General features: G+C 39.1%; 1 protein-coding gene across 1 annotated transcript; it reads left to right on the top strand.

The window, feature by feature from the left end:
- The first annotated feature begins 10,691 nt into the window (after positions 1-10,691).
- Positions 10,692-11,291, top strand: LOC148567585 (uncharacterized). The gene has a single exon (XM_088483803.1). It carries the CDS (start codon positions 10,692-10,694, stop codon positions 11,289-11,291), a length of 600 nt encoding a protein of 199 aa, XP_088339929.1.
- The last annotated feature ends 363 nt before the right edge of the window (positions 11,292-11,654 follow it).

Raw genomic sequence — 11,654 nt, 5'->3', positions numbered from 1 at the left:
TAGGATGCTAAGGGAAGCTAAAGCACAACTTTCTGGAGAAAATCTGATTGAAAATTTCGAAAAAGAAGGAGACATGGCCGAAAATGATAACAATGCAAGGAAGATGCTTGCTGATTTTACTGCACCTAATTCCAATTTACATGGAAGAAGCATCTCAATCCCTGCCATTGGAGCAAACAATTTTGAGCTAAAACCTCAATTAGTTTCTCTGATGCAACAGAATTGCAAGTTTTACGGACTTCCATCAGAAGATCCTTTTCAGTTCTTAACTGAATTCTTGCAGATCTGTGATACTGTTAAGACCAATGGGGTTAATCCCGAGGTCTACAGGCTTATGCTTTTCCCGTTTGCTGTAAGAGATAGAGCAAGAGTATGGTTGGACTCTCAACCTAAAGACAGCCTGAACTCTTGGGATAAGCTGGTCACGACTTTCTTAGCCAAGTTCTTTCCTCCTCAAAAGCTTAGCAAGCTTAGAGTGGATGTTCAAACCTTCAGACAGAAAGAAGGAGAATCCCTCTATGAACCTTGGAAGAGATACAAGGAACTGACCAAAAAGTGTCCTTCTAACATGCTTTCAGAATGGACCATCTTGGATATATTCTATGATGGTCTATCTGAGCTATCAAAGATGTCACTGGACCATTCTTCAGGTGGATCCATTCACCTAAAGAAAACGCCTGCAGAAGCACAAGAACTCATTGATGTGGTTGCAAATAACAAGTTCATGTACACTTCTGAAAGGAATCCTATGAATAATGGGACACCTATGAGGAAGGGAGTTCTTGAAATTGATACTCTGAATGCCATATTGGCTCAGAATAAAATATTGACTCAGCAAGTCAATATGATCTCTCAGAGTCTGAATGGATTGAAGGAATCATCCAACAGTACTAAAGAGGCATCTTCTGAAGAAGAAGCTTATGATCCTCAGAACCCTGCAATAGCAGAAGTGAATTACATGGGTGAACCCTATGGAAAAACCTATAATCCCTCATGGAGAAATCATCCAAATTTCTCATGGAAGGATCAACAAAAGCCTCAACAAGGCTTTAACAATGGTGGATGAAACAGGTTTAGCAATAGCAAGCCTTTTCCATCATCCACTCAGCAAAAGACAGAGAGTCCTGAGCAGGATCCATCTAGCTTAGCAAATATAGTCTCTGATCTATCTAAGGCCACTTTAAGTTTCATGAATGAAACAAGGTCCTCCATTAGAAATTTGGAGGCACAAGTGGGCCAGTTGAGTAAAAAGGGTCACTGAAACCCCTCCTAGTACTCTCCCAAGCAATGCAGAAGAGAATCCAAAAAGAGAGTGCAAGGCCATTGATTTAACCAACATGACCGAACCTACAAGGGAGGGAGAGGACGTGAATCCCAGTGAGGAAGAACTCCTGGGACGTCCAGTGATCAATAAGGAGTTTTCCTCTGAGGAATCAAAGGAATCTGAGACTCATCTAGAGACCATAGAGATTCCATTGAACCTCCTTCTACCCTTCATGAGCTCTGATGAGTATTCTTCTTCTGAAGAGAATGAAGATGTCACTGAAGAGAAAGTTGCCAAGTACCTTGGTGCAATCATGAAGCTGAATGCCAAATTATTTGGTAATGAGACTTGGGAAGATGAACCTCCCTTGCTCATCAATAAACTGAGTGATCTGGATCAACTGACATTGCCTCAGAAGAAACAGGATCCTGGAAAGTTCTTAATACCTTGTACCATAGGCACCATGACCTTTGAGAAGGCTCTATGTAACCTTGGATCAGGGATAAACCTCATGCCACTCTCTGTAATGGAGAAACTGGGAATCTTTGAGGTGCAAGCTGCCAGAATCTCATTAGAGATGGCAGACAACTCCAGAAAACAGGCTTATGAACAAGTAGAGGATGTGCTAGTAAAAGTTGAAGGCCTTTACATCCCTGCTAATTTCATAATCCTGGACACTTGGAAGGATGAGGATGAATCCATCATCCTTGGAAGACCTTTCCTAGCCACAACAAGAGCTGTGATTGATGTGGATAGAGGAGAATTGATCCTTCAGCTGAATGAGGAAAACCTTGTGTTTAAAACTCAAGGATCTCCTTCTGTAACCATGGAGAGGAAGCATGAAAAGCTTCTCTCACTGCAGAGTCAACCAAAGCCCCCACAGTCAAACTCTAAGTTTGGTGTTGGGAGGTTCCAACAATGCTCTGAATATCTGTGAGGCTCCATGAGAGCTCACTGTCAAGCTACTGACATTAAAAAAGCGCTTGTTGGGAGGCAACCCAATGTTATCTAATTATATTTATTTATTTTCCATTGTTATTTTATGTGTTCTTTAGGTTGATGATCATTTGAAGTCACAAAAACTACTGAAAAAATCAAAAACAGAATGAAAAATAGAATGAAAAATAGCACACCCTGGAAGAGAACAGTCTGGCGTTTAAAACGCTAGAAACAAGCACCAAGCTGGCGTTTAACGCCAGAAACAAGCATCTGCCTGGCGTTAAACACAAGAAACAAGCTACATTTAGGCGTTTAACGCCAGAAATAGGTAGCAGTCTGGCGTTAAATGACAGGATTGCACAGCAAGGGTGTTTTACACGCCTAATTGGAGCCGGGATGTTAAGTCCTTGGCCCCACTGGATCTGTGGACCCCACAGGATCCCTACCACTTCTTCTCTCATCTTCACACCTTTTCATAATATTCTTCCTTAATTAACCTCCACCAATCACCTCCATTACTCCTCCAAAACCATCATACAACCCACCTACACCCTCCCACTTAAATTCAAACCATCACTCCTTCCTTTTCACACATCATAACCACCTAAAACCCCCTTGACCGAACCATTCACACACCTCCATCTCCTCCATTTTCTTCTTCTTCTACTACTTTCTTTCTTCTTTTTCTCGGGAACGAGCAAATATTTTGAGTTTGGTGTGGTAAAAGCATTGCTTTTTGTTTTTCCATAACCATCTATGGCACCTAAGGCCAGAGACATCTTCATTGAAAAGGACAAGCCCATTACTAAGAAAAGGATGGAGCAAATAAGAGAACATGGACCTCAACATGAGTATGAGGAAATTTCTCACCATGAAATCCCTGAGATACCTCAGGGGATGCACTTTCCTCCACAAAATTATTGGGAACAAATCAACACTTCCCTAGGAGAATTAAGTTCCAACATGGGACAACTAAGGGTGGAGCATCAAGAGCACTCCATCATCCTCCATGAAATTAGAGAAGATCAAAGAGCTATGAGGGAGGAGCAAGAAAGATAAGGAAGAGACATAGAGGAGCTCAAGAGCACCATTGGTTCTTTAAGAAGAGGAAGACGCCACCCTCACTAAGGTGGACTCATTCCTTAATCTCCTTGTTTATTTATTTTCCTGTTTTTCGATTTTTGAGCTTTATGTTTATTTATATTTGTGTCTTATTACATGATCATTAGTGTCTAAGTGTCTATGCCTTAAAGTTATGAATATGAATCCATCACCTCTCTTGAATGAAATATGCTTTAATTACAAAATAACAAGAAGTACAGAGTTTCAAATTCATCCTTGAAACTAGTTTAATTATTTTGATGTTAATTACAAAATAACAAGAAGTACAGAGTTTCAAATTCATCCTTGAAACTAGTTTAATTATTTTGATGTGGTGAAAATACTTTTTGTTTTCTGAATGAATGCTTGAACAATGTATATGTCTTTTGAAGTTGATGTTTATGAATGTTAAATATGTTGGCTCTTGAAGAATAAGGAAAAAGGAGACATGTCATTTGATAATCTGAAAAATCATAAAAAAATGATTCTTGAAGCAAGAAAAAGCAGTGAATACAAAAGCTTGCAGAAAAAAAAAGAAGAAAAAAATAAAAAAATTAGGAAAAAAAAAGAAGAAAGAAAAAAGAAAAAGCAAGCAGAAAAAGCCAAAAGCTCTTTAAACCAAAAGGCAAGAGTAAAAAGCCAATAGCCCTTAAAACCAAAAGGCAAGGGTAATAAAAAAGTATCCAAGGCTTTGAGCATCAGTGGATAGGAGGGCCTAAAGGAATAAAATCCTGGCCTAAGCGGCTAAACCAAGTTGTCCCTAACCATGTGCTTGTGGCATGAAGGTGTCAAGTGAAAACTTGAGACTGAGCGGTTAAAGTCAAGGTCCAAAGCAAAAAGAAGAGTGTGCTTAAGAACCCTGGACACCTTTAATTGGGGACTTTAGCAAAGCTGAGTCACAATCTGAAAAGGTTCACCCAGTTATGTGTCTGTGGCATTTATGTATCTGGTGGTAATACTGGAAAACAAAGTGCTTAGAGCCACGGCCAAGACTCATAAAGTAGCTGTGTTCAAGAATCAACATGCTGAACTAGGAGAATCAATAACACTATCTGAATTCTAAGTTCCTATAGATGCCAATAATTCTGAACCTCAATGGATAAAGTGAGATGCCAAAACTCTGCAAGAGGCAAAAAGCTACAAATCCCGCTCATCTGATTGGAGCTAAGTTTCATTGATATTTTGGAATTTATAGTATATTCTCTTTTTTTTATCCTATTTGATTTTCAGTTGCTTGGGGACAAGCAACAATTTAAGTTTAGTGTTGTGATGATCGGATAATTTATACGCTTTTTGGCATTATTTTTACATAGTTTTCAGTATAATTTAGTTAGTTTTCTGTATATTTTTATTAGTTTTTAAATAAAAATTACATTTCTTGACTTTACTATGAGTTTGTGTGTTTTTCTATGATTTCAGGTATTTTCTGGCTGAAATTGAGGGACTTGAGCAAAAATCAGATTCAGAGGTTGAAGAAGGACTACAGATGCTGTTGGATTCTGACCTCCCTGCACTCAAAGTAGATTTTCTGGAGCTACAGAACTCCAAATGGCGCGCTCTCAATTTTGATGGAAAGTAGACATCCAGGGCTTTCCAGAAATATATAATAGTCCATACTTTGCCCGGGTTTAGATGACGCAAACTGGTGTTCAACGCCAGTTCCATGCTGCATTCTGGAGTTAAACGCCAGAAACAGGTTGCAAAGTGGAGTTAAACGCCAGAAACAAGTTACAAAATGGCGTTCAACTCCAAGAAAAGCCTCTACACATGTAAAGCTCAATGCTCAGCCCAAGCACACACCAAACGGGCCCCAGAAGTGGATTTCTGCATCATTTACTCATTTCTGTAAACCCTAGTAGATAGTTTAGTATAAATAGGACTTTTTACTATTGTATTTACATCTTTGGATATCTTTGGATTATCTTTTGATCTTTAGATCACGTTTGGGGGCTGGCCATTCGGCCATGCTTGAACCTTCATTTCTTATGTATTTTCAACGGTAAAGTTTCTACACACCATAGATTAAGGTGTAGAGCTCTGTTGTTCCTCATGAATTAATACAAAGTACTACTGTTTTTCTATTCAATTCAAGCTTATTCCTATTCTAAGATATCCTTTCGCACCCAAGAACATGATGAATGTGATGATTATGTGACGCTCATCATGATTCTCACTTATGAACGCGTGCCTGACAAACACTTCCGTTCTACATGCAAACAAGCTAGAATGAATATCTCTTAGATATCTAATACAGGGGACCGAGTCCTAGATATTAGAATCTTCGTGGTATAAGTTAGAACCCATGGATGGCCCATTCTTGAGATCCAGAAAGTCTAAACCTTGTTTGTGGTATTCCGAGTAGGATCTGGGAAAGGATGGCTGTGACGAGCTTCAAACTCGCGAGTGCTTGGCGTAGTGACAGACGCAAAAGGATAGTAAATCCTATTCCAGTATGATCGAGAACCGCCAGATGATTAGCCATGTAGTGATAGCGCATTGGACCATTTTCACAGAGAGGATGGGATGTAGCCATTGACAACGGTGATGCCCTACATAAAGCTTGCCATGGAAAGGAGTAGGAATGGTTGGATGAAGACAGCAGAAAAGCAAAGGTTTAGAGGAACGAAAGCATCTCCATACGCTTATCTGAAATTCTCACTAATGAATTACATAAGTATCTCTATCCTAGTTTATGTTTTATTTATCTTTTAATTATTAAAACTCTATATACATTTGAATCCGCCTGACTGAGATTTACAAGGTGACCATAGCTTGCTTCAAGCCGACAATCTCTGTGGGATCGACCCTTACTCATGTAAGGTTTATTACTTGGACGACCCAGTGCACTTGCTGGTCAGTTGTGCGAAGTTGTGACAAAGAATTAAGATTATGAACGTGCGTATAAAGTTTTCAGCGCCGTTACCAAGGAATGGAACCGTCACGATTTCTGTGCACCAGTCTTCTATAATCTCAGCACATCCTCCACCAAGTCACTGTCTTGATAAGAATTAACTCATTCTTCTCATTGGAGATGACTATCATTCCTCCCTTCTTTGGTACAACTTGAACCGGACTCACCCATGAGCTGTTAGAGATTGGAAAGATTATCCCAGCATTCCATAGCTTCATCACTTCTTTTTGAACCACCTCCTTCATAGTTGGGTTAAGTCTTCTCCGGGGTTGAACTACAGGCTTTGAATCTTCCTCCAATAGAATTTTATGCATACAAATGGCAGGGCTTATGCCCTTGATATCATCAATTGTCCAACCCAAGGCAGTCTTGTGAGATTTCAACATTTTAACCAGCTTTGTTTCTTCTTCTATGTTCAAGGAGGAGTTTATGATCACTGGCAGGGCCTCTACTTCTCCAAGAAATACATACTTGAGATGAGGGGGGAGAGGCTTTAACTCTTGCTTTGGCTTCTCCTCTACCTTGCTTTCAAAGGAGATCTCTACCACTTCCTCTTCTATAAGCTCTTGTTCTACCTCTATTTCCTCTTCTTGTTCCTTCTGGTTGCCATCTTCCAGTAGCTCTTTCTCCACTTCTTCTATCATTTCCACTCTCATGTGCTTTTCCTTCTCTAGAGGGTATTGCATGGCCTTGAACACATTGATGATCATCTTTTCATCATGCACCCTGAGGGTCATCTCCCCTTTCTCCACATCAATGATGGCTCTTGCTGTTGCTAAGAAAGGCCGTCCCAATATGATTGAACTGTGTCCCTCTTCTTCCATGTCCAGGATAACAAAGTCAGAAGAGAAAATGAACTCTCCGATATTCACTAATAAATTTTCTACAACCCCTTTGGTATCTTGAGTGATCTGTCAGCCATTTGGAGTGACATCCTGGTAGGCTTGACTTCCTCTATTGCAAGCTTCTTCATTAGTGAGAGGGGCATTAAATTGATGCTAGCTCCTAAGTCACTGAGAGCTTTGTCCAATATTCTGTTGCCTATAGTGCATGATAGGATGAAGCTTCCTGGATCTTTGAGCTTTGGTGGAAGACCTCTTTGGATGACAGCACTACATTCTTGTGTTAGGATCACTATCTCTTTCTCATTCCAGCTCCTTTTCTTATTGATGAGCTCTTTGAGGAATTTTTCACATAGAGGCATTTGTTGTAGAGCCTCAGCAAGTGGAATATTGATCTCCAGCTTCTTAAACACTTCTAGGAACTTAGGGAACTGTTGATCTTTAAGCTCTCTGTTAAACCTTTGAGGGTATGGCAAAGGAGGGATGTGAGTCTTCACCATTGTGCTCTGTTCTTGTGACTGTTCCTCCATGACTTCCTTTCCCTTTTGTGAAGATTATGGCTGTTCCTCTTTTTCCTTGAGTTTTTCGTGATCTTGTTTGTCTTTCTCTCCTTCTTGCTTTTTGTTGCCAACATCATTCTCCACATGCTTCTTGTTAGTTTCTTTCTCATTTACCAAAGTTCTTCCACTCCTTAATTGGATGGCTTTGCATTCTTCCTTGGGGTTAGAAATGGTGTCACTTGGTAGTGCATTAGGTGTTCTTTCAGTTACTACTTGCTTGGACAACTGGCCAATCTGTCTTTCGAAATTCCTCAGGGAAGCTTCATGGTTCTTATTGGCTAGCTCTTGGTGTTTCATCATCTTCTCCATCAATATCTCCAAGTTGGAGATCCTTTGAGATTCTTGGGGTGGTTGTGGTTGATTATGGGATGTTGAGGGTGAATGATAGTTGTTTTGGTTAGTGGATGAGTTGTTGGGTGGATAGTAGCTGTAACAACCCCGATTTTCGAGTACGCGAGATCTTTTCTGAAAGTACGAATTTCTCTGGAAGATCAGTAAGGGGAAAACCTTTGATATATCATCAAGAATCTCAATCCTCATTGTCATTATGTCATCTTTAAGTTAGAACCTTTCCCGAGGCAAGCTCGATGATGCAGTCGCGAAGAACCTAGTTTTTGAACCGTATCGGTTAGGAGTTTTAATTCGGTTTTTCGTAAATAGTCTCAGTTTAACAAACCGGACTCGATTTATGAGAGAAGAGAGATAATAGGATGATATTATCATTATATTAGTATTAGAAGCTTCTTGAATAATATTATAAGGTTACCTGATCAGTTTTAGTTAAAAACAGAAAACCGGTTTAACCGGGTTCACAATTTACTGGTGCAGCTTAGCACCAGCACTCTCTGATGACTTTAGCAATGCTAAGGCCTCATTATACATGTTTTATTCTCATAATAAATATGTTACTAGTGTCATTTATGCTAGTAGCTCAGAAAATAATTTTTAGAGATGTTTTCACAAGTGTTCCGATACACCTAGTTTTAGTAGTTATACATCTGAGATATTTTAATATTATTTTATTCCACCTCCAAGCCAACCAATCACAACTCACCCTACACCCCCCAAAACCCCCAAGGCTGGCTCATTTTCACTTTGTGGCTGAAAATAGGTAGAGAGAAAAAGAGAGAAAAGTTCTTAGTTCCAAATCTTCAAAGCTTGATTTCTGCTGAACTAAAACTCAAATCAAAATTCCAATCCGACCAAAATGATCCTCTCTTCTTTCTCTACATGATTATATGACTTATCAAGGCTGGGATCAAGGTGAGTTGGCTGCACCATCTCTCTTTTGATTCAGTTTCAAGGAAACATGCTTAAATATGGTTTTTCTTGATGTGATTTAGGAGGAAAAAGTGCTTAAGGACCACCTGAAAATCTAACTGAATTAGGGGCAGCAAAATCAGGTAGGGTGCCACGAAATTAATCTTGATTATTTGTGTTTGAGATGTGTGAATGTTGTATAATTTGGCTGTGCTAAAAATTGGTTGCATATATGATTGATTCTTGGTGAAAATTTGGTGAAATTTTGATGAAATTTGATGAAATTCAAGCTTTAAAGTTCATGTTCTTGGGCAGCTGGAAAAACGAAACCCTAAGCTTAAATTGAGGTTCAATTTGTGTTGAAATCATGTAGAAAATATGGGGTTTTAGTGGCTGCTAATTTATTATGAATTATAGTAAAAATCGGTTGCTGAAAAGACTGAAAAAAGGGTAAAAACAGAGAAAGAATCTGAAGAATTTATGAAGAACATGAAGAACACTTTGAGTATAGTGAAGAACAATGAAGAACACCTTTTTGATTCATAAAAGGGCAAGGAAGTAATTATTTTGTTGTTTGAGGGGTTATTTGGTAATTACTGAAAGTTAGGGTGGTAAAAGTAGAAATATTAAAAGTTACGAGTGGTAAAAAGTGAATTTTAAAGGTTAAAGGTTAAAGTAAAGTTAATTTTCGAAAATATATTAATAAAATAATAAATAATAATAAAATATTAAATAATAATATTTAATTAAAAATAATATTTTAATAAAAATAATAAAATAATGCGAAAAAGGCAGTTTTCTGTAAAAGCTTTAGAAAGACAACTTTAAGTGCAGAATCTCATAATTACCTTCATAAAACACTTAGGGAGTGGTAGGAACATATTAGTGAGGCAAAGATAAATAAAAGATAAAAGTTTAAGAAAAGATAAAAATCGAAGAAAAAGTCTGTAAGATTTTAATGACAGAAAAACAGACAGAGACTAGCAAACAAACTAGGGCAACATAGTTACTCTTTGAGTTGCGACTAGGGTTAGGTATTATATGAAAAGTTAAATTGTTTCAGTATAGACTTAATGAACCTATACTTGGGACATGCTAACTATTCATACCGAAATTTACATAAGCTTTAAATATACAGATTAAACAGAGAAATCAGAGCAGGGTAAAGAGACTAAGAGCAGAAGGCTTATTGAAAGGTTAATTGTTGCTTGAGGCAACCCAAGAGATATTGTTTGCTTATTCATTGTTGAATGCAACCTAAGAGATAATATTTATTATCTGTTGCTTTAAGCAACCCAAGAGTTTCTGTAGGGAAACTTGGATACCTACAGCAATTTTCCGTTCCCAAGAGTATATTTCCTGCGAGTAGAAAGCAGAGGCTGTCTCAATAGAGCTGCTAATAATTATATGCACATTTATTTGAACGGAAGATCGTATCTGGGAAATCGTGAACACGTGACCGGATAAATGTCGGGAATGCAAGTGCTAACCAACACATGAGCTCATGACCTGTACTAGGGCTAGACATGCATTATTCTTCTCTGCGCATCATTCTCTGTTGCTTTCCTTCTTGTGAGTGAACTATTTCTTTATGTTTGTCTGCTTGAGTGTTATGTCTGTGCTTTATTTTCTTGTGTTCTTCTGTTTGTGTTCTGTTTTCTGTTTTCCTATCTATTTTAACTACTGTTTACTACTTTATTGTATTCTAATATCTATCTGCTAATCGGAATCAAATAAATGAACGTAACTAATAACCCCGACCCTACTAAGAACTCCCCAGTTCTTACCCCTTCTCTCCCTTCCTTCCCCCTCATATGGAGACGGGCGTGATCTTCTATGAGTTCGAGGACCCTTACGTCTACGAGGATCCGGTACATCACAGTTACTTCATTATGGGTTTGGAGCCTCGTATTAGACGATATGCGTTACCTAATCGAGCTTTTCAACATCCTCAGTCTAGCCCGCATTTTGACCCCGATGCTCCTTACGACTTTCCCTTATCCTGGTTATATCCTGACGCACCTGGACATCCTTTTCCTGATAATCCCGGGCACCCTATACCAGCCCAACCTTTGAATGAGGTAGGACCTGAGCCTATCATTCCTGATGAGCCCGAGTTAGCTGGTGACTACGTACCTGTGATACCACCAGAGCGGGACTTTCCCCCTGAGCTAATCCCTGACTTTCCACAGCCTGATGAGCCGGCACTACCAGACGGTGGGGTAGCTCCTATATACGCGAATGGACCTGTGCTCGCGAATGGTTTTGTACATAGTGACAGTAGTGTTTTTGGTGGATCTGAGGGTATAGCTATAGCTGCGGATGATGAGGAGGAGGAGGATCCTGAGATAGAGATAGAGCAGGATGAGGAGATGGAGGAGCCTCACGGCGATTCTCCGAACGGCCACGTGTAGATATAGCTTGACTGCGGAAGGGGCATTCTTTTGATGACACTCTAGTCTGACATTATCTGTTAGTTAGTCTCTCACTTGTGTTAGTACACCCGAGAGCTAGGAGTTATATAGTGGTTAGGCTAGCCTGGGTGCCAGTTTAGTGGCTTTTTGTATGGGCCAGGCCCTGGGAGTGTCGTGTATATATTAGCTACGTAGGATGACGAGGATGTAAACTGACTTGATCTTGTGTAAACGCTGCATGTTTTGTTATAGTGTACATGATGTATATTATCAGTTGTGTTTCTATGTTTCTTTATGCCGCTTTTCTATTACTCTCAATGTATGCTTGTTTATTTTACCTTGTTATCCGCAAACAAAAAAAAA

This window comes from Arachis ipaensis, chromosome B4, assembly GCF_059453495.1.
Source record: "Arachis ipaensis isolate K30076 ecotype BB chromosome B4, ASM5945349v1, whole genome shotgun sequence".
Classification (NCBI taxonomy): Eukaryota; Viridiplantae; Streptophyta; class Magnoliopsida; order Fabales; family Fabaceae; genus Arachis; species Arachis ipaensis.
This window is presented reverse-complemented; position numbering and strand designations above follow the sequence as displayed.

Coding starts and splice junctions, on each gene's coding strand:
- LOC148567585 (XM_088483803.1), top strand. CDS start 10,692: ATGGAGACGGGCGTGATCTTCTATGAGTTCGAGGACCCTTACGTCTAC.